The sequence below is a fragment of the Anser anser genome (assembly GCF_964211835.1).
Source record: "Anser anser genome assembly, chromosome: 5".
NCBI lineage: Eukaryota > Metazoa > Chordata > Aves > Anseriformes > Anatidae > Anser > Anser anser.
Genome location: NC_139725.1, coordinates 41,652,595 through 41,680,576, shown reverse-complemented (window position 1 = coordinate 41,680,576; position 27,982 = coordinate 41,652,595). Strand labels below are relative to the sequence as shown.

The following is a 27,982-nucleotide window of genomic DNA, read 5'->3' as shown; positions in this document are numbered from 1 at the left end:
TGCTGGCAGAAAAAAAAAAAAAAAGATCACACACTTTTGGACCTAATACGGATTATCCTTGATCTCTATGCCATTCTCAGAATGGTAGCACATTTCCTCTTTCCTTGTTCTCATTTCAGTCATTACACTATTGTTTAATTTCCTTTCCACAGGCCAATTTAGCTTAACCTCCGGCGATTTTCATTTGTCCCTGTATCTTCTGTTTTCTAAGACATAACTTTCTTGGTTAATAAGTGCTCTTTTTTTTTAGATAATCAGTTTCTTCTTATTGAGGTTATAATTCACCCAAATACAACTACCACCCTTTCCTGTAAGCATTTTCCCCTGGTTTGACTAAGATACTTGTTAACATATAGGTACTCCTTAACTTAGTAATGGCTGCTACCAATAGCTTTCCTTCCACAGATTCCAGACACTCCTATGGATTAGAAGGCAGCTGGATAAGAAGTCTTGAGATTCTCAATGGTCATTTCTACAATTTATGGACTCAATCATTTACATTTGTTAGAGCTGGGTAATGGTGAAAGATGTCAATAAGGTATCGTTCTGCTCCTTCAGTCTTGTGTTATCTGGGGTCTGAAATGGAATCTAGCCAGAAATGGCTGGCCAACTGAATTGCCCCAGTTTCTGCTGGGCACAGTATTATGTTTCTGGTGATATTAGCTGACTAGTTCGACAGTAAGAGGCCAGTTGTCTTCTCAGGGCAGTAGGAGATTGGGAGGGAGAGCAAAGGTTTCTTTCATTTTGAACTAGAATGACCAAGAAAAAAAATCAGGAAAAATGTTTTAAAACTGTTTAAGAGTTATTTTTATTTTACACTACTTTTACTGCTTTCACATTTTACATCTCATGTCAATAACGGTAGCATGTACTGCATGACAGAGCAGGTCATGTTGTGACACATTATGACATCCAACTTTTAATCATCCTGTTGTTTTTACATTAGCAGCTGCTACTTAGTGCAGATTACTCATTTCATCTTATTTTCTATTTCAAAGTGTCAACACATCAAACTGTTCCACAACAGAAGCAGGTGATGCTTTGATCTAGAAAAGAATATGAGCACTTGTCTTATTAATTGGAGGATCAGAGGTTTTCAGGGTCAAGAAAAAGACTCCAGCTACGAGGGAACTGAAAATACCTAGATCTCTAATAACATGCTAAGCGATCACCTTGGTTTTTTGTTTTTTTTTTTTAAACTCACCGTGTTAACGTGTCAAACTGTTTCACTACAATACAAATGGGACAGTTTGACCTAGAAAATTAGATAAAACAAAGTCTTGGGCCTTTTTTTTTTTTTTATTATTTTTTTAAATTCACTGGAAACAAGTGCTAGTACTAACAGGGCAACTCCTGTTCTTACCCTTGCCATCAGAGTGGTTCCAGAATGTTTATCAATACGGTGATAGGTGCTTTATATACATATATATATATATGTATATATATATATAAAACAAATGCAATGTGTGTCCAAGTAGCAGCTGGCCTGGCCAATTTTAAAAATGAAAAGTGAAAATTGGAACTGTAATATAATAGATGTTATAAATTATTAACATGTCATGTAATATATAACTAAACAATAAAATCAAATTTAAAACATAAAATTAAAACTGAATTTGGTAACGTAGACTCAAATTTTCACCAAATAAAGATTCTGGGAAATAAACTTGAAACGAAAAAGTTTTGAATGCTAACTGAAATCATTAGAAATTCACGAAAAATTAGTTTCTCAACACATCATTTTCCAATGGAAATAGTTTTTATTAAACTATTGTAACCTTGAGTTACTGTAAATCAAACAACTGTAAGACTGGCCCCTGATAGATCTGTGCTGTTGGGGAGGATCAGTAGAGCTAGAAAACTACCCTAAAAAAACAAGTGAGGATTGTTTGTGTGTGAGAATTTCAGGGTAAAGGTAGTGCTGGTGGGAACTATAACAGCCTTTAAGCCTTAACACCCAGCATCCTACCACAGCCACACCTGGGGGTGGACATTCCCTCTGGGCACATAGAAATTGGATCTCAACAGCAAACAAGACCTTTTGTAAGTTTGCATCAGAATCGAACTATTAACCATAAGAAGATTTTGCTCTACCATCCAATGCTACTGTTGGTCAAAATGAGTATTAGTTAATTAAGCTTTTTTTTTTTATATATAATAAAAAGCATTGTTTCACTGAAACAATAATACTTTATGAAGATGCATTGGTTTAGACATTTCTAAGAAATCACAGGCACAATTTCTGACAAAGAAGAAAGTTGTTCTCCAGCCATGTGACTAAGTTATTCATTTCGGATGTGGAAACCTAATGCTGAGTCCCAGTCTCTTGCACTAACTCACTCTGGATACCGCAGTGAGAACACTGCCCTCCTCTAAAGCCATGTGAATTGCCTACATTTCAGGTCACTTCCATGATAATTGGTCTATGTCCTCTCCCTGAGACCGGCACAAATATTTTTTTACTAAATTGCTAAGTGTTTGAAAAGCAGGTCCAGAAAGAAGATGTGTTGTGACTAAGGAGACTTCCACAGCCAGGCCATCAGAACTTTTGATGGTGCCTAATTCAGATCAGGGAGCTGAAATCAGAGGTTCCATGTATGTGACTTTTTAGCAGTTACAGGTACATCTTTTTCAGTTGTTATTTTACAAAGAATCTTAATGCTTTCTCGTATCAGAATTAAAAATGGTAACTCCATAATCTCTCTTTCTCCAAAATGGAACTGACATTTTAAAGAAGTGTTGTGTGTTGTTTATGTAATGCTACCCTCTCCAACTCAGTCTTTATACAATCCCTAATTTAATATATTTAGGGAGCTTTGAAAAAGAGTTGTAAAAGATGCCGCTGTCTGGAGTCCAGAATCTGTTTTCATCACAACAACAAATTCCCCAGTAAGAATACATGTTCATACCAATATTGCTTGTATTGTCATTCATTTCTGAGAGGTCCTAATGCAATTTGGAATGACAGCAACAGGCCATAACAAATACTTTGCAGATTGTACATCTAGGGAAAAAAGATCACCAAATAGCTTTCTACTGCTCTGCCAAAGAAAATTAAAGGATCCAATAGCATTTTTGACTAGACTAGGCACATACCTGATTCATTTTATTATACTAAAAGCAAACGTAGTATTTACTATTTATGTTAAAGAAATACCATTTATACCATTTGAACCATTATGTCTGAGACGTGAATGCTTCATTCTTGTACTGCATGGTCACATCACCCTGTACCAGCAGTATTTGACAAGCAGTTAACTCTTTCACCTAATGATCACATTAGCACATATTACAGACAGATTCAGCCCGTTATCACATTATACAAGCATAAGTCTCTATGAAATGCTCATGATATTTTTTTAATGAGAATTACCTTAAGAATTTGCTTATCTAACCATAGGTATTACATTTATGCAAAGTTTCTTCAACATCTGTAGTATATTTTGTAATATTTGTTTTTTTTTTTTTTTTCAAGCAATACATGGCATACTGAAATTGCAGGAAAAATTAGCTATTCCGAGGACAATCTAAGGCATGTGATGAGTGTATGAGATTAATACACGGAACTATTTTACTGTAAAGAATGATTCACAGTGAGGAAGATTAATTTGAACCTGTGAGGTTGATTCCAAACTGTAATTGATTTCATAGGGTCAAGATTTCATTTATGACTTCCATTTGTTTAAGTACATAGCTAAAAAACACAGAGATACTATCATAGATACCTACTCTCTGCTTATGGATAACTACTAAAGATACTGCAAAGCTTGCTTCAGGTAAGATCTAACAAAAACATCCCTGAAATTTTTCAAGGATGACAGCACCAAAAATACACATTCATAGCTGCACTGGGCTTTGCATGTAATAATAATATCATGCACAGGAGTGCTGACTTTTTAGTAGGAGGGATTTTATTAAGAACACAAGCTGAAAGTACTTTAAAATGCCACGTAGTTGGGTCTCCTTATACAGATAGCTAGATACTTGTCTCACTACTAAATCATGATGCACATAAAAAGAAAAAAGAAAACAACCAAGAAGCCTTCGTCTTAAAAAAGGAGCAAAAAGCCATTCACCACAGTCATTTTGCAGGGTAACTATGGCTTTAGAAGCTATACAAAATATGATTTACATTTTTTTAATTAAAAATTTTTTCTAATTAATTTTACAAAATACATGATTTATAAACAACAAATGTAAGTGAATTCTTCTCAGATTAAAGAATGCTTACAGCTGTCGGCACGTGGAAAAGGCACATTTCTCTATTTTCTGTAATTCAGGTTTGGCCATGGTGACATCATATCCTTTATTTCTGATCTAAGAATCAGTTGGCAAAACACAATTTCAAAGAAATGATGGAAAGATATCAGCAATACAGAGAAACTTGTATTTGAACAGAAAATTAAAAATTAAAGCTCACTGTTTTGGGCATGGTGTGTCTAAAGCAGAAAATGTTTTCTGCAGAACTTAATCTGGTTATCTGAGGAAGCTTTCTCATGTGACGTTCAAGGCTGCTTAGGTGACTGGACTAGAAACCAGACACATCTCTTCTAACGCAGAGCAGGTTATCAAATATAAGCTTGAAACAAAGAAGAAAAACCTCTCTGATCTGCTTTAATAACAAGCATGTTTCCCTCAACTCCAAGAGACCTGACTTGCTTCCCCCACACCATGAAGAATATTATGCTTTACAGCAAACTTTACTGGCAGCCTCCTTAGAGGGAATGAAGAAGGAACTGACCACGTAGGCTGGAACAAGCTGGATAGCCTGGAAGCAGCCCTCCAGGTTGCCTCTGAGGCCTACTGGCAGACTGCTATGGGAAAGCTTCAAATGTCAGTACCCATGATAAACCTCTTGTCCACATAAATGACTTGAGCCACTATGATATCAAGTCAATATCTGGTACAAACAGTAAGTCGTCAGCACGGGATCCAAAAGGTAGTGTTGTAATGTTGTCTCAGAAGCTTTACAATAACAAAGACCCTATTCAATAAAAAGCACATTCCCCTCAGCCCCAGAAGTGTCCTATCCAGTTTGGGGAGGAACTGAACTGGCAGAAGAACAGAAGAAAGTTCGTATTACAGCTAGACACGTTTTAGCTGTGCTGTAGGCAGAAAGAGTGTGTACTTTCAGGGCTCTCAGTCTGGTATGTTTTCAAGTTCTGCTAACAGCCCCAAACCTGAGCACAGCAGCATCCCTCTGTTACTAAAAAGAAGCATCCAAGAACTATTTTCCAGCCTTAACACCTAGTGGCTTGACCTGCCGTGTGTTCACACACCAAAACCTCTCTTCTGTCCACTCCTAGAAGTCAGTGCTGCTAACACCAGATTGTCTAAGGGTGACAGACCCTGGTAGACAGTGTCTTTCAAAGGCATTCTCTGGGAGTGCATGTTAAAACCATGCCAGGAAGCTTTCTAACAAAAAGCATAGATGATTGTGTGTCATTCTGCAAGCCCATGTCCTGATCCTATTTCAGTTACTACAGGAGACACAAATAGTCAGTCTCACCAACTAACAGGGACTTATTAACTTAAACAAGCTTGATAAATCTGACTTATATATGAGTTTGAATGACAAATTGCTTCTCTCTTCCCAACAGGCAGATGAGGCACACTTGACTGTTCAGCAGGTCTCTCCCACAGCTCCACTCCAAAGATGCAGGAGTAATTCTTGCTTGGATGTACCCTTCTAACCTTATTTCAGTACTTAACCTCTATTGAAGACTTTACCTTATAGTAAAGTCCTTGGCTTTGACCTATGACCAGCTATTGACTGTGCCCTTCCATTACCATTTGGACTTGGTTATCCTTTGGCTTCTCTGTTAAGATATTCATTCATCAGAGTTCCTTACCCTTGATTTCAGCATGACACCAGTTCCTTAGTCTAACTGAGACACTCTGACATTTCACAAATCTTTTTTCCGTAAGAAAATATGTATGTTCAAATCATTCATGCCTCATTAAAGTGGCAGAAAGAAACATGCAAGGCAGTAACTCGAGCAAAAAAGCAGCTGACAATTTATGCTTGAAAGCTCATAACCAATGCTAAATGACAATATACCCCAAATTATAACCTTTCAAGCAAAGAGACAGAATGACTGTTACCTCTTGGCAGACAGGACTTCTGCAGAAGGCAGGAGTGTCAGAATCCCACTACAGCAATTAAACTATGAATCTTTCATAAAGGCCATGACTCTGTACAGAACTATAAAAATGAATGGTCCCACTGACTTCACTAGGATTGCTTCTGTCCATAGCTCTTGCAGGATTTGGAATGAAAGGTAGGGAAAAGCTTGAGTTAATATTTACTACTTCACCTTACAGTCTTCACCAAATTACTAGGAGGCATACACACTCAAATTTATCAGATATTTTTATACACACATAAATGTGGAATCAAAGTACTGAGTTCAACAGTAACTGTTACACTTAAGAAAATAATAAATCATTACTGAATAAATGTTTCTGTTAGCAGGAAAAATTAGGAATAAGAGAATCAATAAGTATATGCCCCACAAAGATATGTCCAGACTTTAAGTACCGAGACATTCTCAGTGACTTTGAATCTGGCAAGCCGCTTATTATTTCTTCTCCTTTGATATCTGAAGTTCTCATCAGACTACCTAGCAAAACAATTTGGGCTCTTTCCCCAGCTGGATTAATTTTGTGCCTAGCACTTCTGGGAAAAAGATAAGCAGCATGCCTGTTCCTGAGGCTGTCTGCAGGCTTTATTACGTTGAACTGCCTGTGCAGCTGCGATGACTGTGAATTTCTGAGACACTGTGAACAAGCTACCATCATGTCTCTTGTGATGAGAGGATCCCCAACAGGTAATTTAAAACAGTTTCAGTCTTTGTGCAGTCCTTGATATGTAAAAGCAATCAAACATTCAGAGTTTGAATATCCAGTGCTGATTTTGATCATATTTATGCAGATCGACTCCCTGAATCTTGCTTTTTCCAAATTCTTATTGCAGTGTTTTCTACCTAAGTAGAACTCTGACTAAGGACTTTTAATAAGAGGAAGAAAGGCAAATAGGAGTGTTTGTGAGAACATACATTCAAGTATTCTTATAGGAACCATCTATCTGCTGGAAAAAGTACAGGAGAGAATTTGATAGACAGCACCTTCCTACTGAATCAGCAGGGGACAGATGCCTCCACAGATTGTTATGGACACTACACTGCTGAATGAGTTCTATTCATATAGGTAAGTTACCTTCACTCAGAACTCAAAAGTAGGTTCTGATACTAAAGGTATCTGGTCCTTTCTACTAAAATGAATCTATTTACTAAATTTTATATGAGGTAATTATATTTACCCCTACTGCATGTCTATTCGACTTGCTTCTGTTAGGTCTTTGCCTCAGAAAAAAGCATTCTGTTCACTTTCTACCAAAATTAAGGTGCATGGTTGCAAGACACTTCTAAATTTCTCCCACAGCTCACTCAGACTCAACTACATTTCAACTGGAAAAAAAGGTGGTTCCCGCATATCAGATGATACTTGAAATCTTTGGAGGAAGCAAAAGGAAGGGAAGGAGAAGAATCATGTGTAACCCACAGTGATTTTCTTTAAAAATGGAATTTGCAAAATGAAACAAAACAACCCAAAGACAAACATTTCTGTCAACTATCAAATGCTCCAGCAATTTTCCATAGGATAATATAATGCAGAAGGTATATTTCTTCCATCTTATTTGCACAAGACAAATAAGACCATTTCAATCACCACAGATTGTGGTGTACAAAAATCACATCCTGATAAACCCAGACAGCAAACACTTCTCTATGTTACTTTCTTACAGTTAGAATTTTAGCCAATGCTTTTGTTTTTATTTGTTCAAAGTATATTTTATACTTTTTCACTGCACCTATTATACATTTCTTCACTTGAACACCTGCTGAACTAAACTTGTCTTGCCAGAATATTTTTAATTATGCAATCTGTATTCTGTCAATGGCAAGCACTTGGGTAGAATTTCTTTTATACCTTTCAACATACCCGGCAGAAAATGAAAGAACTTGGTGTACAGAAATACTTGCCAACTGAAATGTTAGTGCCACAAGTTTAATCAAGTGATCTTGACTAACTTTTAGCAAAGAATCACAGTTTTTTCATCACCAGTTTACTGCTTCAAAATACCACTTTAAATGCTATTTCTTCAAAATTTTTATTGGCTCAGTCATTTACACAATCTGCAATACATGCCTGACTTGCATAATACTTCAGGCAATAGTTCCATTAATACTTGAGCATTTTCTTTTCATGTGCAGTGTGATGAATGCCAAATTTGTCTCCAGCTTTTAAGAAAATTTGGTTTTGCAGGGAAAGTCCTGACCCATTGAAGCCAACAGAAGTTTGCTATTGACTTAGATGGGATTAACATTTCCCTGTATTTGTATACATACATTCTATTTAGTGATGAGTATTCCAATTATATGCTTGCTGTACACAAGGTTAACCCACAGAATAAATCTTACCACGAACAATGTCTTTGATTGTGTGTTTGCTGATCAATACGAAAAATGTAGATATGTAGGCAAGCATTGTGCAGAACCCTCTCCAATTCTGTAAAGATAAAATGGTGAGATATTTGTGCAGGGCAAGATGCCACCTGACATTAACTTTTAAACTGACCAATACATATAGGTTTCATCAGAGGAAGGGAAAACAACCATCTGTGACCATCAGATTTGTGAAGGATCTGAACAGCAGCAATAAAATTCTTTAAATAACCACCACTTTTAGAATGATGACACCTCTTTTGGGGAGGGGTGCAGAGCTATTAAACTCATATAGAAAAGGGGAAACCCATTACTTTCTTTTGGAGGCTGCTGGATTGGCAGCCCTATTGCCTAGGCATACTGCTGCGGATTGTAGCTGTTGTATGAAACTACACAAAATGCTTTTGATCCATTTTATCTTGCAACTTAGCAAAGAAATGTTGCAATAAGAAACACCAACAAAGATCTGAAAAACTTAAGCTCTGGATTACCATATTGTGTTCTCCTGCCATTCAACGTGTCAGACAAAGGCAGTGGTGTTCAAAGTAGAAAAAGAAAAAAGAAAAAAGAAACTGGTCACAGAAAGTGCAAAGCACAGAGTAAATAATATTCCTCTACATCCCTACTCTTTCATAGATTTGTTGTTAAAAGAGTTGCAGCAATTAGGCTTTTGTTAATTACCAGCTGTTGAAACAGATGTGTTGACTGTCCTTATTAGCCAACAGCTGGGACAGGAGAACAATTGATGCTCTCTAAAACCAACAGCCAGCTGCTTTGCAGTAATTATCTCCTATCGATAATACAGGTGATAAAGGCAGCAAAAAGGTTATGAGTTTCAATAACCAAGGTACTGTTATTGAACATCACTGGAATTTACGGTTAATTTAAAAAAATAAGTAAAACAGTAAGCTGCTATGCCTACTTTTTGTCTGCATTGTATCAAGGTCAAGCAATATGCAAATAATAGGGGAAATACAAACAGTAAAAAAACACAAGCTTTTTTTTTTCTTTTCTTTTTTTTTCCCAGCCCTCTTGCTATGCTTCAAATATCTCACTGATCTTTAAGGAATGTTTTTTTCTTTCAGGTGACTATGTCTGGATGTCACTCATTATTAGCTCAGTTTCCATGTGTGCCTTTCCTTCAATTTTACTGTAAATGACTTTTTGGAATATGTAAATGTTTCTTTTACCTGTTGAGAAATTTTATTGTACAATATGTAATAAGACAGGATAAACAAAGATAAGCAAATGGTTAAAGAGGGGGGGACATCCCTCTAAAGATCTAGGTCCTAGTCTTAGGCATGCCATCAGGTCTTAAGCAAATTCACTTCACTTCTTGGAATTCAGTTTCACTACAGCTAAAATGGCAGAACCATGTTTATCTTGATTGATTACTTTGTGATGGATGATTTTAACATACTATTTAAATGCAAAGTAATGCTTGTATAACATTACTGTAACAGGAAAAAAATTACATGCTTTTCTAGTATTGATATATGTCAAAATTTATAAAATGAATAGTTATTTTAGTAGCACAGGGCCAGACTTCCACAAGTGGGAGTCACAAGCATAACTGGTAATATCTAAATGGAATGTATCAACATAGGTAGTTGGATGGTTTGTACTTACTTTTGTTCCTGCTTTGATTTTTATTTCCTCATCTCCATACCCTATTAAAGTGCATTAAAAGAAAAGCAAAGCAGAGATTTTAAACCATTTCTATTAGCTGCTCAGTTCATCTCTGGCCAACAAAAGACAAGAATCTACAACCATGTCTATTCAGTAATTAGTTTGCACTTAAAGACACTGCCTTACTGAAAACAAGGATTAAGGCTGGTTGAATACTCTCCCTTTCATAGACCTCCCTCATGTCTCCGTTGGGTTATCATAAGCAGCTTGTTCTCTGAGCTTTAAGTAGGGAAGCTTGACAATCAGTTCTGGGCTCATCAGTAGGCACTGGGGCAATTAACAGGAGCTACCAACATTTTAAGGGACATGTAAAGAAATCAACTAAACAAAACGTTTCAGCCACAGGGATGAGCAGAAGTATATCATATTCTGGTGGCAGCTGTTTTAAGAAAACGTGGCAGGATCTTGATTTATAATTTTGAAATAAAGGAAAAGAATGAAAAAAAAAAGAAAAAAAAGAAAAAATCATTATAGCAACAAAACTGAAATGCATCCTTGTATACACAGCCTCACATCTATTAACAGGAATCCACAGAATGCTATAAAAGAAACATTGACACTGAGCCTAGTTGTCAGTTTTCTACTGTTAGAAGAATGCTAAAAAAAGTGGGAAAAGGAAAGGAGAAGGAATGGCTTTCAGCTTTCATTCTTTTCTTCTTTCTTCAGCTGCTTCCCTCTATCCTTACTGTGTGTTTAGGCCATTACACTGGGTTTTCCCCTGGAAGGCAAAACTTGGCTCTGCCTTTTGTTTGTCATCCAATGAGTAACTTGGGGAGGGGGGGTGCTGTGAGAGGGGGGAAGTGGTCTCACTCTGCTTTGCTCAACCAAGGAAAAGTTAAAAATGTAGACTGTGCCAACCAGGAACTAATCTGCAGTACAGGGCCCCTCTGCCTTATATCTAACATGAAAAGCTACTAACTAAAATCAGGATAGAAGTCAGGAAATTCTCCCGAGCTGGTGATCTGCATGGGTTTCCACGGCAGAAACAACCACAAAGCAAGCAGACACTTGAAGAAAACGATTGTGAACATTGTTTCACCTCATCCACGCTCCAGAAAACTTTCAAACTGCTTGAACGTGGGGAGGACTTCAGCTGCCTAAACTCTCCAGTCAGGGTGACCGGTTCAGGCCCGCGAACTGACTGCAGCGGCTGCAGTACCTGCAGAATAAACCCCAGACCTGCCTCTAGCAGCAGCAAAGCGTGGCAGGGCGTGTACTGTTTGGCCACTGGCATTCTGTCAGGGAACTGAAAGCACCTGGACTTTGGTCTCCGGTTTTGCAACAGTCACAGTCTAGCAACGCACAGCTTGACTGGATTCACGACATAATAATGGCTACACTTCCCAGCCAAAAATCAGGGCCACAGAGATCTGAATTAGCAAATAAAACAGACACATTCTGCCTCCTGAGGCTCTCACAAACAAGCCTCTGCTATACCAGGCCACAGCGAATCTGTCCCAGTGAAGTTAATCTGATGTATTTTTCCATGTGGTGATACCTACCTCACTGAGAAAGCCTAGGGCCTGCGGGTTGGAATCACAGTGGGTACACTGTGCTTTCCCTTTGTAATCTGCTTTCCACTAAACCATGTAGAAACAGCCAGACCGGCCCCCTAAGAAAAGGTAACGTTGAAGACTGCTGCCTGAAACAGACCTTTTTGGCTATCTCATCAAATCTTTGTAAATGTGACAATCAAGCTCTCAAGAAAATTCACCTGGCAACAGCTGCACTAAAACAAAGTTACTGCAGCAACAAGTAACGTCAGAGTGTTAATAATTGACATGAAAAGAATGAAAAGGTGAGCAAGGGATAAAGCGGACAAAGGATTTTAGTATAAACTTCTGCTGGTAAGTAATCAATCAAAATTAAGATTGAAAGAGTCACTAAGAATGTTATTTTGAAAGCCGAAGTGAGTTTGGTATCTTGGACTCCTGACTGGGGCTTCTAAAACTTCATTTTCTGGAACCCGATTTGCAAAATTTGACAAACAAATCCCCTGCTGATTTGAATCTATTTTCATTCAATTACCCCAAGAAACTAAAGCAAATGCTGTAACAGTAGCTTCTAATGTTTGCTGTATTCAGAAAAAGAGCTGCTCGATCCCTGGTTCTACAGGTTAAGGCAGGAATTAGTAACGCGCTGATAATGAATGAGTTTCTTGATTTACATAATCTAACAAAAAACCACTCCCCTTTGAGGGAGGAACTACATCCTAGTGACACTGTTTAGAAGAAGCTGTTTCAGATGACTAAAGTATCAACAGCCTCAGGTGAAATGAAATACTATATGAATGTCCATGACTATTACTGCTAGAGGTCAAAACAGCAGGAAAAATTTACGAGAATATCAAGTTAAATATTAAGAAATCAAGATCTGTTTCCTCAAATCACTTTTTTTTTTTCTGCATTTCATTGTATGTCTGACTTTTTATTTTTATAAGAAAGAGTATAAATCATTGGTTTAATTTAGTATTGCTTTGCCCAGAATCCTGACGGCTGGTAACATTTGTTTTCAGCAAAAGATATTCCCTCAACTTAATTCTAAACATCAGAGTTAATACAATGAGTAACCTGTGCACTAAAACCAAATACCCGGAAGACGGTACTCACAAAATTAAGGAATTCATAAGTTCAGGCCCCAAATGTATTGTTTTTCAGTGAATTTAGGAGCCAGCCTTAGTTCCTAATCTGTGAAGATACACTGAAATCCCATCATTTTTCATACAGGGAAGTCCAGCTATGCTGTACCTCTTGAGGGGACACAAAGTACTGTCTAATTTATACCACCAAGAAACATTCAATACTGAATGTCTGCTGAGGCTTAATGGTGTGAGATAAATTTAAAAAGCACCATATTGTAAAACTTAATATTTTCTCTGTAATTTACTGTACTGTGGTATTCTGAAAAATTCTGAGAACTGTATCCAATAGCTAGGTGATATATAACCTCCCACGAAAAAGTCTTACTTTTCACATCGATCAGACTGCAGTAAAATTGCCATTTTCTCTGAAAAAAGCCCTTCTGTAGAAAAAAAAAATTATATCTCTGCTAGATAAACTGCTAGCAATCTTTAATCAGCAGTATTTTTTAAACTCTAGGTGACCACTCCTCTGACTGAGTTACTATCATACCCCACTGCTTGTTTTATTTTCTTCAAAAAAAAATTTTTTTTTAAGTCCTCCTTTTATTATATTTTGGAGGACTGTTGTCAGGAATAATTGCTTCCTAATAATTACAGATATCATTATCATAATTTAGCATTTAGGTTGAAATATTTGTTATAAACATTGAAACTGACTGATGGTATCAACAATAAGCTTCACAGCTCAGTAAAAAAATCCACGGTAAGTAAATTGATTGACAAAAAATAAGTATATTTGATAACACAGGGGTCTATTTCATTATTACTGCATTCAACCAAATTGCTTAAGAAAAACAACTAACTTTCCAAAAGTGTGTCAGAAAATACAGTAATTTAAACTAAGCCTACATCATCTTTCCTATAGCAGAACTTTAACATATATATTTTGCAGTTACTATTCCATAGGAGAAAAAAAATTAAGTAGCACTGCTAAAGAATGAAGATTAAATCTTGATTATTGACTTGAAAAACAGCTCCTATGCAGGCACACATTTTAGGAATTTAATTTTATGAAGAACGTTTTCTTAAAATAGTAAGTAATGGTTTTACATTTAATATTTTTACATATAAGAGGGAAGCACAATGTTAGGAAACCTGTCTCAAGGTTAGGCTAATCTTCTAAACATGTATTAAAAAAAAAAAAACACAAAACAAAACAAAAAAAAAAACACCAGAAAAAAAACACCAGATATCATTAGCAACCGATTAAGGAAAAGAATAAACATACCAATGGATTTTCAGGGAACACATCTTTAATCCATTTCATTATAAACAACGAAGGACAAAAGTCAGACAACCTGTTGCTATTTAATGCATTATCAAGCTTTAGATAGAAGCCCATTAAATATACCAGGTCTTGAGAAGTTTTCAGCTCATTCCAAGTGCTGTTCTTTACCAACCAGAGTAATTCCTTATCACTGCTGTATGTATAATACATTTTTACTGAGATGTTCTGCGGGACAGGACTACTGATTCTCACTGGTGGCTAACAAAAGCAGATTAACTTGGTCCAAATTCAGTAGCTCAACTCAGAAATGCAACCTTAACACACCTAGGGCTTGATTAAAAATTTATTTTGAAGTACTATAGGTAGAGAAGAAATGTAGTATTACACAGCTACAAGTTAACGCTGCATATATATAGGTGTACAAGGCCATGCACACCTAAGCCCACCTACAAGCATACCACCACTTCTATACACAGAGATAGGTATACAGTTATGCACACAGAAATGGTGTTATTCAGCTCCCCTACTTTCAGCCACCTAAAGTTTACGTGAACCAGGCACCTCCAAAGAACACTTCTTCTGTCTTATCTTCCACATTATCTGAAGGGAAGAAGAATTGCTTTGTGGTGATACATACCCCTCTTTGTATTTGCTATGAGTGGAACCTGGATGAGTGGCTCAGCAAAGGTCTTTGGACAACTAAAGGTAGGTGAGTGGGCCCCTTCCTTAGCAGAACATTACTAAGGTCATAAAGCCAAGGACAGAGATGTTAGAAATGCCAGTGTTAAGGTAAGCAGCACACATGCATTGTGATTTTAACTGCATAACCATGCTCAGTTGTTTGTTTTTTTTTTCTAGTCTTCTTCCTAATTGTTGCACAGGGTGGACCTAAACCTGGCAGTGAATCATCCCTGTCCAGCGAAGGAGCTGTTACCTGCTTATTCCTGTGTCTTCTGTTGCTGCCATAGGAATGAGACTGCAGTCCATGAGAAAATACACTTCATATTTAATGGAACCAAATGCTGTTGGGCATTGGTGGAATCTATCCGTCCTTTGGTTAAGGTACCTCAGCGTGACTTAACTGAAAGTTTTCAGAGGGATTCACAGTATGTTACCCATTTTCTGACTGTGCAAGATAAATCCCTTGTGTCTAATCTGCAGAAGTACTGTGTGCTCATAGCTGCAACTGAAGTCAATGAGAGAAAGAACATAAATGTTATATAATGCCTATACATCAGATCTGAGATTAAATTACTGAAGGCTTGATCTGCACTGAAAACAATTAAGAGGCAAATTAAAATGTAAGTGGCTATCAGATGGCACAGATATCAAAAGTGAGAAAGTTTATTTCCAGTATTTTCTGCTTGTCATCCAGGACTGAAAAGAAGTGGATTTCAATCTGTGAAACAGCACATCAGTGAAAGAAGGGACTGCATGAACAGGACGGCCCACACCACACAAGTAGGAGACTAATCTTCTCAGTTGGAAACTAGCTGGAGCAGCCAGGATATTAAACCAGCAACACAAGGGGAGGTTATTTGGAAGGCAAATGAGGTACATGCTCAAATTCAGCACCTAACGAGCAAGTTGAACCAATGTGGCAAAGAATATAATGAAAAGAATCTCTTCAATTGTGTTTATGTATTGATCTTCGGAATCTGGATAAGAAGCAAGAGGAAATTCTCATTGATGGGAAGAAATTTTATATAGCCAGCATTACTAAAATCTGGTGGACAACAGGTATGTTAAAATCTCTGATTAATAGGAAAGGTAAGAGAGGCAGTAAAGGATTATGACACCTTAGAAAACAAAACCCACACCATTATTCCTTTTGGAGTGATCAGTAACACAGAATCACAGCTCTTGAGTATGTACAGGTCAGTAAGCTAACTAACATCACTGAAGAAAGATTTGCTGGGTAGAAAATCTAATTAGAGCATAGGACAAGCTTTTCTTCAGCACCTATCTATAATATTTGGAAAGAAAAATAATGATACTATAGGGAAATTCAGTTTAGGAGACATGCTGAAAATTTCACGTGAGCAACTATAAATCAGTATTATACACTTTAAAAAAAAACACAAATTATTTGTCAGTATGAGGTAAATATTCTGTATCTCATTATAAAACAAGAGATGTTAATCACCATACCGGAGATTTATTATAACTTATCTCTAAGTATTTATCAATTAATTGAAAAACAACCAGAATCTTTACTTGCACAGAACCATTCTCACAAATATACGAAGTACTTCAAAATCAGGAGAATACAAGTAAAACCAGGAACAAGAATCAATACAAGTAAAAATCAGGAGGATACAAGTATATGCTGGAAAATGGGGGAGTCATTTAAGGGTGGATATAAAGAATATCTGACCTCACAAACAAGAGAAAGAAGAATTCCTCTTTCATGTACAAAGTAAATGTAGCAAACAAATGATAAAAAGTCATAACACTACAGAAGAAAAAACATCCTAAGAGGTAGAAGTTCTGAACTGATAAAATTAGCTAAAGACAGATAATAAGTATTTCTCATTATGAGAGGAACAGGGAATGTGTAAGCCCATTCCAACGCTGGAATACCTATGTCACAAATTGTAGTGTAAAAAAAACAAAAACAATTCAGCAGTATTCACCATATAAATTGCTATGTATTTGTTAAAAAACAAGGTGATATAGTTACATTTTTGTACAAAATTAATAAGCATTTCATTAGTTATCAAGGAGGAATAACTTTTATATTTACGGATTCATACAATTTTCACTTTTGGTGTTACAGGGTTGTTAGAGAAGATCCCTGTCTGGACAATGTCCAGTTTCAACGAGTGGGATAAAAAACCGGGCCAAAAAAGTGAAAACACTGGATTCAACTAATACAGATTTTAATGAAAGAATGTAATTTCTCCCAGTCAGTGTATTTTTATTTAAAATAGGTCTTGTCAAACAAATATGATTTCCTTCTTTGTGAGATTAGTAGCAGATGTCATACAAAGATTTGTCAGGCTTTGACTTAGTATCACATGGCAGTCTGATAAGAGAAAAAAAAACAAAAGAAAAAAGCACTACGCATCATCACGAAAATACTCCCTACATGGATTCAGAATGGGCCAACGATTAAAACAAAAACAAAACAACAAAATGAAACAAAACAACAACAACAAATAAACACCCAAACCCTATGTTCCAAGAGGCAATCATCACTGAATAATACTGGAATACTTGTAAGGTTGCACAGGTATCAGTACTAGGCATACTCTTATTCAATGTATTCTTCAATTACTCAGAACCAGATAGACACAGCTAGTCATGTTCATGAATGACAAAGTAAGTAAATGATGATGAAACAATGTTTTGGGTCCCTTGATAATTAGGTCTCTTCAAGTTGGGTGTGTTTTAATAAAACACAAAACTCTCAGTGTAAGAACAGGAGACACAGGCCACACATAGAAAGGGTTAACTGTATTATGAAAAACAATGACTATGAAAAAGATTTTGGACTTCAGTATGAGGTGACAGTGAAATGCTGTGGAAAAACTGGTAAAATGCAGTCTTTTGATGTATACATAGTAAAATACAAGTATGTCTAGGAAGCAATTAAGGTGATTTTACTTTATGCATGGCACTGAGGAACAATGCTATAAAATGCATCTGCTTTTACATACAAGGAGGTTAAAAACCCAGAGTAGATACAGAAAGGAGCTGCACTGGTAATGTAAGCACTAGGGAAAATGGCATGTAGTGAAAGAACGTATTCTGTACATATTTTAAAAATCCCGAGGATATGTCTACCCACTAAAAATCTATAGTGATACATGTGCTAATTTGAAACAAGGTAAATCAAGTACCAGGAACAGAATCATTTTATCTCACTACTGCTTGTCATTGTCTTTCAATAAATGGACAGAAAATACAGGATAAGAATGATTTTTTAATCTAGTTGAGTAAGCACAACTTGAATCACTACAACAAACTATCAAAGGGAAATAGTGATCTCTCCTTCTCCTGGAATTTTTGCATCTACCTAGATACCTCTCCAGAAAGTATGTTTAAACAAACAAATTTCTGGGATCAATACAGGCGCAACTGGTGAAATCAATAATCTTAAAACCAATTAAATTATGTAAAGATGGCTTCTGGGCTTGGCCTTAAATGCTGGGAATTTATGAATGACAAATATTCCAAAAGGTAACATCTTGTATATCTTCAATATGTATGCAAAAACTGTGGGTACTTTTGACCTTAATTTCTTCATGCCTCGGCTTCTCCATGAAGCACAAAGAAAACAGTCCTGCAGAAACACATTAATATCATTGTTTATTAAACCTATTATTCTTATAACATTGAATACTACAGAAAATCCCCATGGTGGTTACTCAAAATTCTGTTTTCAGGGAAAAGTTTGAACAGTATCCAGTAAACAAGGGATTGACACACACAATGAACAAAGAAGATAAAAAAGGAATATATTGATTGGCTGTTCTCTGGATACTGTGTGAAGCAGGAATATTGTGAAATAAAGCACACATGATCCTGTAATGAAAAATGTTAATGTACCGTTTCAGAGAAAAGGGAGTAAATGAAGATGCTCACTTTAGAAATGCCAGAACTGAGGTTAACTCTTGATTAACTGGCTACTTCAGTTTAGCTTTTTGCATGCATAGCAAATAACATACAAAAACTGTAAATCTACAAAATACTCATAATTATTGTCTAAATAAACTGCCTTCATAGAAGGATGAATGTTCTGACAAACAACTTTGCTGAAAGCAAGACCATTTGCTTGCCCTATCATGCACTTCTTAAATCCCCTGTAATTTGTCAACTTTGAATGTAATACTTCTCCAGGGGCTACCAATGAGCTTTTCACATCTTGCTCATGTCATCCATTTTCCGCTTGATTAGTGGGGACCTGAAGTAATCTTTCTGCTTCACAGAACAACTAAAGCCAACGCACACGAAAATACCAGTATCTTAGGTACAGCTCTTAGCACGGGACAAAGGTCTTTGGGGATGTTCAGGCTCTTGGCACAATGAAGTGGCTGAGACAGATGAGGAAGAAACAAACATCCAGGCTGAAAAAAAGGAAGGATAAGTTAAGAAAACAATGAGGAAAGACAAAAGAAAACATTTTTGAGAATAAGGAACAGAAGAAAGCCGAGTGATGCTGAAGGTACAGTGTAAGATGTGGGAAGAGAGACAAGATAAACTTGTATGGAAAAACGGAAGAGAAGAACACAAAGCTCAATGTGCTTTTCAGATGTAGGTCAAAACACAGGAGTAAAACATAATATGAGAAAAAAATATATTTTTTCCACATCTTATTTTATCTGACAAAATTTCTACGATGTTTTTATTTAGTTTTTTTTGAACCTTTCTATTTTGAAGCATTTACATAGAGAAAATGTATCTAAAAAGCTTTTAATATTGAAATATTAAACAGATTACTCTTCTGAAGCTAAGTCAAATTATTCCAAGTATCAGGAAATAAAACTCACTTCTCTTTAACTTTCTAAAAAAAAAAAAAAAATCTATGTCAGATATGCCACTGAATGAATCTTTGAATGCAAAAGTGAATGAGTTTAAAACTATGAGAGGTGGTTTTAGTGCCAGTATCTTTTCAACATCAATTTATATCTAGTACCACATCTTAATCTCCACTTCTCTCCCCAAAATATGGCCACAGATCAGTCGGTGTCCAAGCTATTAAAAACTAATGAAAATTGTAGACTTTAATTTGATAAGTTAAAAACTCTTCATGGCTTAATGTCATCACTTTAAATGTAGCATAAAAAAAAAAGCAACAGAGAGAAATGATTGAAGCTCTTTAAGACAGTTACACTGCTTGTGCAGTTTTACATTTTTATTTTACATACAATTTTCAGTTCTAGTACTATATGCAGCATTTTGAAATAGAAAAAAAAGAAGAAAATTTGTATTCATACTAAAATGTTTGTAATTCTTTGGGGAAAAACACATCTTTAAAAAAAATCAAACCAAGTAAGGTCTTCTGTACACTCCATACTAAGGAAGCCTTGTCTGATACTACAACCTAGTGTCTTACACTTCCCTTTTACCACCTTTCGTTGTAATAATATCCTCATATCCTCCAATATCCTCATAAAATTCTTGGATTCTACCTATATATAGCTTCCTACTACAACACCTCCAGCTTACCCTTCAAAACCCAACTTACCTTTTTGTTTCTTTATATAGTAGTTATATATTGTGCACAGCTGTCTCCTGCTAAACAGTAATGACTACTGATAAAGTTCTTCCCACATCTACCTAGAGTGGGACATTGAGTTCCATGAAAACTGGGAACGGAAGAGGAGAGAGAACCCTCTTAGGGACCCAACCATTATTCTTCTGTCAGTAGCTGTTGAAAGCTGCTAAAAATCAGAATGTGAAAACTAAGACTACGTAATCATATATGCCTCTCTTACTTATGAAACAAAGGTAAAAAAAACTACTTCATTGAAAATCCTCTTTTTTCCCCCTATATTAAAAATTAAGGTAATGCATTCTCATGTAGCGTTCTCTTGAGAAATGATTTCTATCCAGAAGAGGCTGTGATCTAAAGACCACAGATGGCTTCCAGTCACATTGGTACACATGAAAAGACCAGAATAATGAAAGGTCATCGAGAAGATGAAGATGAACCTCACATTTGCAAACTAGGACACCTTTAAACAGTTGTTTCTCATGCACTGTATGCACAACTGCTGTAAACACAGAGATGAATGTAGAGCATATGTGTACCTCTATCTCATTTTGTTCTCTGACTGAAAAGTGAGCAATGCAGATTTTTTTTTGATTTTTTACAGTGAGTGGAAGACTCAAAGCTTCTAGAAATTAAGTATATATAGCAGTAAAAACTTTGCAGATGGCTACCTCCTTGAGAAGAGCAGAGGTAGTGTTTGATGTATCAGGTGGTTAAGAACATAGCTTTCCCAAATCAAGCACTGCATATAGAAAACCAAATCCACTATGTGATGTTTACAAATAAGAATGAAGAACTTTGCAAATCTCAGATATTAACGTACTTTAGAAACAAAACAAATAAATCATTTGGTTTCCCTCAGACTGCATCCTGAATAAGAACAGATGAAACAAGACATGGTGAAACATGGACATGTAGTCCATGTAGAACCAGATGCACAAAGATTCTGTTATACTGCCTGGCACTTGTGCACTCTTCTGAGGATATGATACCCCCTGGAAAGACAGCAAGAGGCAGCGCCAAGGCTGACAAACCTGTATCTTACCTTTGTTTCCTTACTCCTGGTCCAGGAGGGAATAGTGAGTAAAGGAAAATGTTTACAGCAATCTTGACACATGCCTTGACTGAACTGATGATTCATGATGTTTCATGACATTTCAGTTATAGCAAAATATCCAAGATCAGTGGTATCAAAGCCTCTACCAAATTGAAGCTGTATTGGGTCACACAAATGGTTTTAATAAAAAATAATTCTAGAGGAGGCGCTGTGGATAGTGTCCTGCTAGGAGGGAATATTTATGCAACAAACAACCTCTCCCCGAATTATTCCGAGACAGAAACCACAGCCATTAATTATAGTGACAGAGCTTCTGCATGGAATACTTGCCCTTGGTTTTACAAAACCAGCTCTAGACAATTCAAGAATGTCATCAGACTTGTGGATGAAATTGGTTGATTCGAGCCTTGAAGCAAATTCCAAAATAAATTTAGGCATAACACAACAAGCAAGCAAAGGATACACTGTTGAGTAGGAAAACAAACAAACAAACAAACCCTGCATATACTGCAACTTCTAGATTTTGCCTGTATTTGTCCCTGTTTGGCCTTACTTCTTTCAGACAGAAGAGTTCTTTCAGTATTGATGTGATCCCAGCACAGGAACAGGAAAAGCGCGAAGTATGGTAAATTTAGGACGGACCCCAAGAAATTGCTTTGCAGATTTGCTACAAATGCCCAAACTCTTCTCAAGAGTCTAGGTGAAGCAGCACTTCCAGGTGAGATGCTAGGTATCATGTGCTGGACTCAGCACCACCCTAACACTGTCACACAGTCTAGATCAGAGAGAAGCAATGTGTGGCTGTTCAGAGCACCCACATGAAAAACTGTACCCCTTTATGTATACATCCCCGAAGATGACAATTGGTCTATTGCTCACATAATTATGCCTTTTCTTAGATAGCTGATTCTGTCTTATATCTGCAATGAATCTGTAAAGACTCTGTGGTATTTCACAGCTATTTTAATGCTATAAATCCCTGAGTGAACAACTAGAGTGACTTACCAGAGAGAATCCACCTTAAGACTGTAGGAGGAAACTATAAATTGGTTTTGACCTTTCTAAATCCAGGATGGTCTTGCTCTAGGTAGGACCATTTCCTGACTGTGAAACAGACTGAGTAGAAGGTTAAGAAATTCTTATGTCCGAATCTCATGACAGTTCCTGAAGCAATAGGAGAGCGTGAATTCTCCCTAGTGCATTAACAATTCAGGAGACTGAATAAAAAGGGAAGTTAGTGAAAAACATGAAAAAAGGAATAAGGCAGAATAATAGAATAATTCACTCAAGATTGCATTCCTCAGCTGTATACTAAATTTATATCATAGAAATCTGAAATGCACATGTAAATCTAAATCAGCCTGAGACTCCACACAGTGAAGTACAGAGTCACACACATGGTTATTACATGACTAAATCAACAAGCCATAGGTTTATCCTGTTTTGACATCAGTTTTATATAACTTCTTCCTCAGTGCTGTTCCACAGAACAAATCAATGTGGCAAGATGAAGCACAAACTGAATAAATGTATTTCACAGAGGCAATTCCATTTTCAAGGCCGCTCAAGTTTTGACTGCTATGAAATTGCAGTCTTTAATTTTGCTCTTAATTAACCATTAGGTTTTACAGGGAGCAGGGAGTAATTTTAAGAGGTCAAAAAGTGGAAAACTATCAGATTTTTAGAGGTGCTGAGGCAGCTCAAGACTGGTACTTAGTGTGATACAAAAAAATTAAGTGGGTTAGATACCTAACTACCATTAAAACTCATAAGAGGTAGGTATCCAAAACACTTAAAAACATCTGGAGTATTAGCTCCCTATTTACCTCTCTCTTACCAAGATCTCAGTTTTGTCTTCAGAAAAAGGCAGTTACATTCACAAAACATTTTCTTTCCCTTTCATATACTGTCCTTACCCAGCTTGCTTTTAAAACAGATCTACACCTGGTAATTCAATAAATGTGGCAACTTCCCCAACTTTCAGACATACCATTTAACTCTCTTTAAAGCCCCACTGGAATCAGTTCTGTGAACTCTTTAGATCTCTTGTTCCTCCCAGTTCTGATTCAAGGTACTGGCTTACCTCCTTTACTGAAATGAAAGAGCACTGCTACCACCCTGCTTTTCATATTGCTTGGGAAAGCAGAGGTGGATGTTCAGCACAAAGGGAGATCATCATTCTAGGACAATTTCTCTGTCTGTTAGAAGTGCCCAATCCGGAGGGGAGCTGGTCTGTTCCCACTATGCTCTGATGAGACATTGTGTTAGATCAACAGTATTAACCAGTACTCTGGTTAGGTTAGGTGACTTGGTTAAGGGTTTTCATGTTGTTCACCACAATATGCTGACCTTGAAACTGTCTATCAAGCTTATAATTTTAAGAAGAAATCAGTCTAAGGGAGGAATCACCTGTGTTCCTGTATCAGCACTCTGCTTTCTTTCTTTGCACCACAGGAAAACAAAAAACTGAGCTATGGTAAGTGTTCCACAGAAAGCCCACAACATTGTATTTATGAGGCAGACATATTTCTACAACCAGCAATGTCATTTGAAGTAGAAAGGTAGAAGAGATGAAAAATCAGTTAAAAAAATACTAGAGAAAGCAGCTACTTTTTTTTTTTTTTTTAAGACCCCAGAAATTTCTAAGATGTGAACAAATTTCAAAGGTAATAATAAATAAGTCTGAAGCGGTAGTTAAAAGCATGCCACCTTTTCATCAGATGAACATCTGAAATACTGAACAACAAATTATTTTAAAATTTCTATGCAAGCACTGAAAATGTGTTATTTCAGCTTGTCATTTATTTTTTAATTCAATTTCTATTACCTAGTTTTCAAGAGATGACTATTTTACACCTAAACTTAACTATATAACCCTCGGCTAGACAAGGGCATTTGCAGGACAAAATGCAAGCTAAGACATTACAAAAAGTTAATATACATCAAATACTAGGGTTCTGTCCAGCAAAGTTCTACTCAGAAAAAAGTTGTAAGATAAGTTTCAGGGAAGGTGGCAGAGGTAGGGTTATATATATATATTTTTTTTAATTGGCACTTTCCAACAAAATTACAAATTTCTGGTATTATTTTTACCACTACTACTACTAGTAATAATAAATCTCGCTAAGTTAGTTCTATTTTTGCTAGGAAAAGAATGACCGGCAAGATTAAAAAAATAGCTTAAGAGATATGAAAAAAATATAAATATACACACAATCTGATAGACTAGAAAATTTAGAAAAGTTCAGCTAGTCACAAAAAATGCTGTTAATGATTAGCTGCATAACAAGAGATTTATCTCTGTCTTTTTTTCTTTCTTTTTGTGTGTGTACGTGTGTGTTGCAAAGGCAACACAGCCATAGTGCAGGTCTGTCTGTGCCATTCTTAGGCCACTTTCAGGCCGATTGAGAAAAGCTTGAAAGTAAACACAGGTGTTTTAAAACTGGAGCCGCTGTCACGGACAACCACAAACACCCTTAACTCTGATGTGGCAACGCCTCTTTCCCGCCCTCTCTTTTTTTTAAAGCAGTGCCCCAAAAGAACATGTCAAATGTTTCACCTTTCACCACCTCAAAATAACTTGGAGCTCACAGCATTGTCTGGGAAATTGCAAGCAAAGAGATCATTTTTTCATTCCTTTTCAGATGTAGCCAACTACAAATCAGTTGCATGAAAAAGAGCCATTCTATTTCTAATTATTTTATTTTCAGTGCCCACTGATATACCTGCAAGCACCATGTTTCAAGTTGAACCCTTCCTTTCTCGAATGTAATTCAGACTCCTCATTTTCATGATTCAGGTTCAACTAAAGACAGCTGGGGGATTTTGCAATAATTAAACAAGAGATTTAATCCAGTGGATAAGAGGAAAAATAAAACCAAAACAACACAAAAAGCAAAATAGCCCCGAGTCCCCCAAACTACAAGAATGAACCTTGATTTTCAATTATTGTGCAAGAATACGTACAGAACTGAAAAAGCACTTGCTTGTAAATTAGCTATTCCAGGAAACAGCACATCCTGTTCAGCAGCCCTGAAGTACTGACTAGAGAAAAACTATGAAAAGCAAAAGCTGACCTAATTCCCAGAAATTACGTTGTTAGTCTTCACTTATGCAGTCAATGTGAAAAAAAAAAAGAAAATAGTGATCAGGTGACAAAAATTAAACAGCTACTGCCAGTCCCACTATAATTTTTAAAAGCTGGTGCACTAACCAGAAATGGTGACATTTGGACTGAAACTACAGCCCCAGCAACACGCCTTGCCTCAAAATGCAGAACTAGTTCATAATCTAGATATCAAAATCTAGATCCAGAAAAAAATAGTGACAGTTTATATGGAAAATGGTGTGAGCCTCAAAACCTCTACCAACAGTGAACGTGCTGCAGACATATGTTCTTTTCAGCAATACTATATGTCAAAATCAGGCCTTGCTTATTGCAAAGGATGATTTTTCTTGTCAGTCTCAGCCTTCAGATTCCTGAACGATTTTCTTTTTGACATAGATGCTTACACACCCCCGCTTCAAAAACCAGACACCAGACTGTCTGCGTGTCCTGTGCTCTAACTTAAACAAACATGAACTACTTCATAAGATAGACAGAGCTCAGGCATACATTTATTTATGTTAGGACACAAGCAGGATTTTTCTTTTTCCAGATTTTGTCCAGTGTGGTAAAGAGACAGTATTATTTATCAGAGGATCTGTCTGAATGGCCCTGAGCCTCCTCATCCCCTGTTAACTTCCCAGGGCACTCAAAAACATTCACAATCTCACAGAATAGTCCTCAAAAGATGACTTGCAAAATTAAATTATACATTAAAAAACAGTCACTGTTATTCCCTTTAGGCCATTTTATGTCCAAATTACACACTATTTTGTGTACGTTATTACAAGTCTAACAAATAATACATGCAAAACTTTGCTGCATCTAGCCAACAGAACACAACTGTAATGAATGTAAAGCATCAAGTTTCTGTCATCAGCCAATGTTACTCACAGTGCCGTGCATCACCTAACAAATTATTAAATTGCACACATGCACACTTCTTAACCTACGCATGCTAAGATTGCAGCAAAAGCCATAAAAAGCAATTGCATTCACAATTTAGCCTCATTTGTTGCTACTTCTGGCCTTTGCATTAAGCACACACGACTCGAAAATCATATACTATTAAGACTATTGCAGATAATGGAGAAATTAGACAACAACATTGTGTATAAATTAGAGTGTTTATGGGTTTGCATTAGAAATACTTTTCTGTTAAAATAGAAAGGAATTATGCTTGACTGTAATACAAAGCAATAGTTTAATTTGATCCATTAAAAAAGTGCATTAATACACTAACAGAGAAAGCCATTAAACATTTTGATAGCAACAATTCAGAGGCAGGTGAAAACAAAGGGAAGAAATGCTTGTTGAAATAACCCTTTTAAAGAACATAAATTTCACCCCATACAACGACACAGCAAAAATGGTGTTATTTATCTGCAGGTTTGGGAAAGCTCAGAAAGTATGTTTTAGGCTAACAAATTGGAGTTCAGGGAATTTAATCAAACTACTAAACACCATTAAACAGCAATAATAGATTTATTCCTCAGCACTACAGTGACCTCCTGGACAAAAACCAATTTCTCATTCTTCCAGCCTTTTGTATAGAAAGTTATTACTCAGTCACAAAAGGGGCTGATTTTTGAAGCAAGAAACTCACATTCACATTTTGAAAGACAAGGGGTACTTTCAGCTGCACCTAACTTCAAGAGAAGTTGTGGACACTCAGCTTTGGACACTTATTATTACTTGATGCAGCTCTGGAGAGCAACTTTTTTTTTTTTTTCCCCCCTGCTATGTCTTGAAGACCTGGCATGAGAAGTTTAGTAAAACTGTAAAAAAGTACTACTGAACTTTAACTGTAAAAAATGAGCGTTCATAAATGAAACAAACAAAATGAGAAGCTGATTTCATCTATTAACAAATGGGGAGAAACCCCCCCCTCAGATTAAAAAATGGGGCCCTAATCTTGCAAGTTTTACTCGTATGAATAATATGTACTCACAGAAGTAGCTTCCTGTGTGAGGCTTACTGGATTAGGCCCCAATTTGTGAAAATGTTGTTTCTGGACTGAGACATGCTATTTTAACTTTCAGGCTGGAATGAAGTTTTCAGAGTGGAGCTCTTAAGCCCTAAAGATAGGGGTTAGAGTGGGAACAACGCAAGGGTGTGAAATACGCTGCTGCTGCTACAACGTCAACTTTGCTTGGTAACTTTTTTCAAATTACTAAAGAAAGGAAATATGAAGTCTGATGTCATTCTCTTCAAACATAAACACATCTCAGCAAGACTACGAGCCTTTTTCTCCAAAAGGATAACTGAAAAAACAAGAATATGAGAAGCAGACATTCCTCCATGAGGACAAAGTTAATAAAACATTTTATTTGGGAAGTAGACACGATACAATTGGAGTTTGAAGGTGCACTTATCTCTGTTCTAATGTTTAAAAAAAATTGACAACACTTGTCAAAAGATGTTAAAAATTGTTTTGTGGTCCAACAAGTCACTCAGCAAGAATAATTTTTAAGCAGCTTTTCCTTTTGTTGCAGTTAAAATTAAAATCCATGCTGTGTAATCCTTGGAGTCAAT

General features: G+C 36.5%; 1 protein-coding gene and 1 long non-coding RNA gene across 22 annotated transcripts in view; one reads left to right on the top strand and one right to left on the bottom strand.

Moving 5' to 3' along the window:
• The window catches only part of MIPOL1 (mirror-image polydactyly 1), a 192,850-nt gene that overhangs the window by 56,575 nt on the left and 108,293 nt on the right, over window positions 1–27,982 (bottom strand). The window contains exon 10 of one of the 19 annotated variants that reach the window (XM_083837767.1): window positions 16,799–18,353. The exons of 16 other annotated variants lie outside the window; for them this stretch is intronic. In XM_083837767.1, coding sequence (XP_083693893.1) covers window positions 18,177–18,353 — 177 coding nt within the window. In that variant the 3' untranslated portion in view covers window positions 16,799–18,176. 2 more of the 19 variants (XM_083837768.1, XM_083837772.1) reach the window with 2 other exon arrangements.
• On the top strand, window positions 1,825–17,125 carry LOC310900201. Of its 3 annotated transcripts, XR_014584905.1 has the most exons (4): window positions 1,825–6,830; window positions 6,977–7,209; window positions 7,444–12,043; window positions 14,924–17,125. It is a non-coding gene; the product is annotated as an uncharacterized lncRNA (long non-coding RNA). The 3 variants fall into 3 exon arrangements; XR_014584904.1 differs by having other exon boundaries at window positions 7,077–12,043; XR_014584906.1 differs by having other exon boundaries at window positions 6,977–12,043.